General features: G+C 50.9%; 1 protein-coding gene across 1 annotated transcript; it reads left to right on the top strand.

Moving 5' to 3' along the window:
• The first annotated feature begins 325 nt into the window (after positions 1-325).
• On the top strand, positions 326-2,446 carry HDGFL1 (HDGF like 1). Its single transcript, XM_042985608.1, has one exon. The coding sequence runs from the start codon at positions 416-418 to the stop codon at positions 1,136-1,138; it is 723 nt and encodes a 240-aa protein (XP_042841542.1). The 5' UTR covers positions 326-415; the 3' UTR covers positions 1,139-2,446.
• The last annotated feature ends 4,303 nt before the right edge of the window (positions 2,447-6,749 follow it).

Here is a 6,749-nt window from a genome sequence, read left to right as displayed (position 1 = left end):
GGATACCTCGAGTTTGCACTAGCCTGTTACCGGTTTCCCCGCGAACACGCTCTCATCGTGTCACTGCGTTCTCCCAACACTGCCCCACGTCACCCTTCCCAGGCTCCTCCTGCACACAGCGTGACCCGCGCAACCTTTACGGCCCAAGTGCTCTACAGACCGATGGGCCCCGGGCCACCCGGCCATCCGACCTGTCAGCTCTATCATTCTAGAAACCACGGCGCCCACACTGGGGTCTCGGAGATAATGCACTCTTCGCGCTAGAACCTTCTCAGGGCGCGGGGCGTTGCGCGCGTCGGCGCGCGCGCGCGCGGGGGCCCTCGCGGGGCGCGCGCACCCAGCCCAGCGGCCGCCACCCGCTCGCGTCGTGGGGCGCCGCCGGGGCCTCCTCCGAGGCCGGGTCCGCACCCCCGCCATGTCGCGCTACTGCCGGCCCAAGTACAAGAGCGGCGACCTGGTGTTCGCCAAGCTGAAGGGCTACGCCCACTGGCCCGCCAGGATCGAGCACATGGCCGAGCCTAACCGGTACCAGGTGTTCTTCTTCGGCACCCACGAGACGGCCTTCCTGGGCCCCAAGCACCTGTTCCCGTACGAGGAGTCCAAGGAGAAGTTCGGCAAGCCCAACAAGAGGAGGGGCTTCAGCGCGGGGCTGTGGGAGATCGAGAACAACCCCACCGTCCAGGCCGCCGACTACCAGCTGGCCCGGGGGCAGGCCGGCGCCGACTGGCCCGGGCCGCGGCCGGAGGCCGGCGCGGACGCCACCGCAGGCCGCGGCGACCCGCAGGGGAAGGCGGGCGGCGACGCGCAGGCCGAGCAGGCCGCGGAGCAGGCGGCGCCCAAGAGGAGCGCGGGGGAGCTGCCGGAGGGCTCCCCCAAACGTCCCCGAGAGGCCGAGCCCCGGGAGGCCGAGCCGGTAGGGGAGCAGCCGCCGCCGCCGCCGGAGGAGGAGGAGGAGGAGGAGGCCGAGGCCGCCGGGGAAGCCGCGCCGCCGCCCCTCGTGGAGCTGGAGATCGGCGGCGCCACCGCCCCCGAGCCGGGCCCGGCCCAGGCACCGCCCGCGGAGGGGCCCGAGCAGCCGGGAGAGGCCGCGGCCGCGGAGGCGCAGGCCCCGGGCGTCGCAGAGCGCGAGAGCCTGTAGTCACCGGTTTGGAGAAGAGCCCCCACCCCGTTCCTGCTGCGGCCTGGCTGTTAACTGGGGAAACTGGCCACGGCCTACGAACTGGGACGCCTCCCCCACCCCCCACCCGCTCTCCTCCTCCGTCCAACCCCTTCCCCCCCACCAACCGCGCCCGGCCCTGGGGTTGACCTGGAGGGGCAGGCCACCTGGCCCCCGGCACCCCTGTGATCAGAGCCAGGACTTCCACCCCCACCCCCACCCCCTCCGGGGTTGAGCTGAGCCCACCGCGCCCCTCCCGGCCTGGAACTGTTTCCTAAGGTTTCAGTTGGGGCGTGGACCTGCCGTTTGCACCCTCTCTCCCTCCCCGGGGCATTCTGGACCTCTGCGTTGGAATCAGGGGTAGGAGGGGAAGGGGTGCAGGATACAGAGCATGGGTGGTTGCGGAGGGGGACTTCCAGGGGCTGGGAAGGGGCAGTCCTCAAACTGGGCTGGTAGTGGGTGGCCGTCTTCCAGAGCTCCTGCCCTGCCCCCCCCCCCCATGCCTGTTATACCCAGCAGCTCGCATTCCCCCAAGGTGGGAGGTCCTGTCTCCCATCTGGGTCTCCCCTTTTGCTGACCCAGGGATTTGTCGTTTTTTCACCAAATAATTTGAGAGCTTCCAAGTTGTTTGTGAGGTGGGAAGGGTCAGCTTTGCCCAGCTCTTTGGAAGGGAGCAGTGAGGAACATCTATCCCCATTCAGATGTCTGGGCTACTGGAATGTTCCGGGGAGACTCCTGGCCACCCCTTTTCCCTCTCCCCACAGCCTCAAGGCCACCCTACAGTCATCTGTATCACTCAGGCATAAAACAAAAGGCACGTTGTTTAGGAAACCTAATTTTTAATGCAAAGAATTTTATTTTTTATTTTTCAAAAATGAACTACCCTGGCGACGTCTTCAGTCAGCTTGCCGCTCTGCCATGGTTTACCCCAGGTCTGAGATGGACTAGGACGTTCTCTTTCCGTTGGGGTTTGATGACTTTCTTTTTGTAGTTAAGGCTTTGGTGTTCCTTGGCAGGTGCCATTTTCCATCCACATCCCACAATCTGCCTCCTATCCCACCCCCCAGCATTGTCACCAGACCTGAAATGTAACTTCCTGAGAAGAGAGAGGGCTAAGTGCCCCCTGCCAGCCTCTTCCTCCACTCTCTCTGGATGCCTCTCTTGTCTGTTGTCTCTTTCACCCTTGCCCTTCTCTCTTGGGCTCTGATGAAAAATTGTTGACTGTAGCTTTGGAAGTTGAGAGCTGAACTATTTCAGTTCCAGGAAATAAAACCCGTTGATTACTTTAAATACATCTCGGGCCTGTTCCTTTGGTTTCTGAAGAATTGGCCCTTCACTTTAAGGCTCCTCCTGTTTTCTGTCCATCCTGTGTGAAAAGCAATCATTTGTCGTGGACAGGGATATTTTAGAATCCCCTCCACTTTGAGAAACCTTCCATAGTATCCACCCCCCCCTGCCCCCCGCCCCACGACGCACACTGTTTAGAACCAGTGGGAAAAAGTCACCTTAGAATGTATGAATGGTGACACCCTGGGACAACAACTGAGTTTCTAATATTCTGCATTTACCAAACAGATTTAGAGAAGAAGAAGGGTAAGAGGATCGGTCCTTCTCTTATTGTCGTGATTGCTTTCCAAGATCTCATCACCACTCTGCTGATAAAAGGCTCTTGCTTTATATTTCCCGTTCTTAAAATATGTAGTGTCTGCAGAATATTTTGTGTATGTGTTTTTCCCCAGTGGTTTTGTGCATATATCTGGGGATATTGAAATATCCTTACTCATAATCACATGCTGGTTTCCAGGTAGGGTATTTGTCAACATGTAAAGACTTAGTAAATAGCAGAGTGCTTTTCAGTAGAACACACGAGGCAGCTAACCAGCACGGTGGGCAACAGAAGACGTCACTGTGCAAGATGATGCTATTTTACTCGAAGGCTTATATCCAGACGATTCCTTGTTTTTCCGCTACTGCTATTGCAGTATTATTAATACTAGGAGTTAGTCTTCAATGAATGTTTACCATGTGCGGAGAAGAACGACCTGGTTCAATCTTTGTAATGATCTGGGAAGGTGCGCATTAAAATTCAAATTTCCCATCGGAAACAGCTTGGTTCAGAGAGGTTAAGTGGCTTTTCTTGCACTTCACAGGGCTCTCGGGAATCAAATTGCAGATTTCACTGGTCCAAGCCTGAGCTTTGTCCCCCGAGTTACACATTCAAAAACAGCACTGACCATGAAATCCGAAGTCAACAAAATTGCCATTTTAGTATCAATAACAAATAATGATGAGAGCAGCTAAATGATATGTTCTCCACGTAAAGTCTTTATTAATACAACTACCCAATTAGGTACCTACTATTCTCTATTTTAAAGCTGGGGGAGCTGAGGTTCAGAGGTGCTAAGTAATTTTCTCAAAGTCAGACAACTAGTAACCTTGTTTTATTATAGTTTATGGGTTCTTGAATAAAACATCCTATTGGAATAAAATAGGAGTGCTTATTTTTCATCTACTATTTTGAAGGGAACATTTAGAAATTGACAAAGAATTTTTATATTAACAAAGAATAAATTAACAAACACTGCTAATGGGTGTGTGAAAAAAAATTAAAAGCAAAAAACAAAAAAAAAACCTGACAATGGTTTTGTCATTAAATGACTTGTTGAGATGGTGAGGACAATTGTACATTCCCTGTTTTTCAAGAAGTATGTGACTACGGGAAGTTCAAATATGGATTGGTATGTTTGCCACAGGCAGGCATGTGATTTTGATAAGTTTTTTTTACGGGGGGACGTCTTCTGAAATGGTTCAATAACTTGAAAGCTAGAAAATGAAATTACTACCATTTGAGTCCTTCATTTTGTGTTATCTCTTCCTTCCCTTTTTGTCTCTAATGTCGGGGATAGAAAAAAGTTGGTGTTTATTAGGAAGCATTGCATACGTTTGTCTTCTCAGCGACTATAATACGGTCATAATGGTAATGCAACTAACCGTACCCCTCAACAGTGATGCGCAGAATTAGCAAACACAATGAAAACTCAGTGAAGGAATGGAAACATGGAAAATCTGTATTCTCAGCCCTCTTCTCCGACACAGCAGACCCTATGAGTGTTTTTGGCTGTCTAAAATTTCCAGTCATTCTAGTGCTGCGGTCTTTTTTTGTTTTGTTTTGTCTTCTTCTGAAAACCGTGTGCCTCGGTGACAAAATTACTGATCGATAACCAGCTACCTTGCCAAACGGAGAGCACTGCTGGGCTGTCTGCCGATGCGGTGTTGGGGGGCATTCAAATGTGTTGAGGAGTGTTTGGAAGGTCTCGTTTGAGCATTCCATGCAAATGCATGCTGAGCACGTTGTCAGTGATCGGCACACACACTTAACATACTGGCTTAGGTAAGGCTTTCCAAGTGTTTGGTATTTCACACAAACGTCACTGGTTACATCACTTTGGCAAGGGACTTTGCCACTGACAGTTGTAAATTCTCTGTCTGTCTTCTAGCTCTCAACCCGTTCTGCAAATTCTCACCAAAGGTGCAGATTCTTCTTTTTGGCTCGTACCTCCATTTTATGCCCCTGGAAGTGTAGTAGATATTCAGGGCACACGGGACATCTTCAATTCCCTTCATCATCAACACTCTTGTCAAAGAGAAGCTTCTACTAACCTCTGCTGCGTATACATGCTGCTACTTGCATTCGGAAAACACTGCCCCCCCCCCCGCCCCCCCCTCTTCTGGGCCTGGCCAACTACTCGAGGTAAGAGCCACCCATGTGTTCCCATAGTTCCATGCTCGCATTGGCCATACTGTCATTTCCTGTGAAGTTTGTGCTTTTCCACTAAACTGGAGGAGGAGAAAGAACATATGTTTCGTTAATAGTTTATCCCCATTCCCAAAACAGGCCATAATTTCCCAAAACAGGCCATAACAAGCACACGGTAGATATTTGGCAGTCACTTAGAAGTCTGCTATGAGATACTCCTTTGAATCATGATGCTGGAGTAAAAGTCATATGTGAGGTTGAACCCATTCTGACCCCCACAGGGAGGCAGAGGAAACTGACTTGTCCACTAATGACATATGCAGGTTGGGGTGATTTTACGTCCATTGTTTTCATCATGCCCAGGTCCCCAGGCAGGGACGAGAGAATTCCGGTTGCTGCCTTCTTCAGACAGAAGCCATGTATTAACCCTTCAGCCAGAAATCAACAAGAAGTGTGAGTATGCCAAGGGGAACTGGGACCTGCCACTCCTTCAGCCTTTTATGATATAGATGCCTCACTGGTGTAGACGCTTCTCAGAATGGAAGGTATTTAAAGGAACAGGATCTGTTCACTACACAATCTGGCTCCAATCTCACAAGCCAACTAGCTGGCCTGTATAGAAACACTTCTGTTTCCTACTCCTGGTGGAAAAATTGACTGTATTAGACTTTGAGATCTTTAAAATAGAGACCTCCTAAGTGGTTTCCTAGAGTAATTCTGACAGCGGGCGATTTTCCTTTTGCAGTCTGGTTTCACATGTAAATTTCAACTTCACCGAGATGGTCTTGAGAACACACAGAAAAGACTGCGGCCAAGGGCTCCAGATGGCCTGGGGCAGCTTGAGGCGTATGTGGATCAAGGGCACCCCTCGTCATGGAGTGGCCGAATCTTTGGCGTGGGGACGGGCGGAAAACAAGCTTCACCTGCTTCCTGCCTGGTGTGTGGTCAGTGCCTGAGGACTGTGGACCATTTGGTGAGTGCCCTTGCCTCTCTGATTTTTGCCACTTTGAGACCGGCTCTTCTTTCCGCCCAGAACACGAACAGCTGCATTCGCTTCTCCCCTGATGAAGCTTTTCCTAAATGTACTACATCAGAACTAGGTTTTGCTCCAAAGTTGGATAAGACCCTGGTTTTCCTGTAACAACATCTAGTCCACTCCCTGATGCTCAGTAAAACAGTAAAATCCCTTACCCAGTAGGGTATACGTTCTATGGAGACAGGAACCGTGATCATTTTGCTTCTAAGAGCCCACCAAAGTGCCTGGTTCACATGAAGCTCTCAGTTGATGGCTGTTAATAATGAAATGAATGGATGACAAATCACCCCCACTCTCACCCCAAACGTCAGAGGAAAACTTGAGAAATTTTGTCATGCCCAGTAAAAACTCTAAGGGGAGCCTAAGGATTTTTTTTTAAAGGTGTGTGCCCCACTCATTGAATTAGATCATTTTGTCATTTTATATAGGTAGGAGTTGGTCTCATAAAATAACAAACCTTAGCAAGACTGAAGCCCAAGGGAGATCAATCAAATTATCCAAGGTCGCCATGTGAATCAGGGTGTGAATAAGCATATTCAACACAGTCATCTGGTTCCTTTTTTTTTTAAATGTTTATTTTATTTTTGAGAGAGGGAGAGAGAAAGGAAGAAAGAGCACTAGCAGGAGAGGGGCAGAGAGAGAGGGAGACAGAGAATCCCAAGCAGGCTCCGTGCTGTCAGCACAGAGGCAGACCGTGGGGCTTGAACGCACAATCTGTGAGATCGTGGCCCGAGCAAAAGTCGTACACTTAACCGACTGAGCCACCCAGGCACCCCCACAATATCTGGTTCCTTCAGTTA

Source organism: Panthera tigris, chromosome B2, assembly GCF_018350195.1.
Source record: "Panthera tigris isolate Pti1 chromosome B2, P.tigris_Pti1_mat1.1, whole genome shotgun sequence".
NCBI lineage: Eukaryota > Metazoa > Chordata > Mammalia > Carnivora > Felidae > Panthera > Panthera tigris.
This window is presented reverse-complemented; position numbering and strand designations above follow the sequence as displayed.

What these genes read in the sequence shown, in the direction of transcription:
- HDGFL1 (XM_042985608.1), top strand. Translation starts at nt 416, where the DNA reads ATGTCGCGCTACTGCCGGCCCAAGTACAAGAGCGGCGACCTGGTGTTC.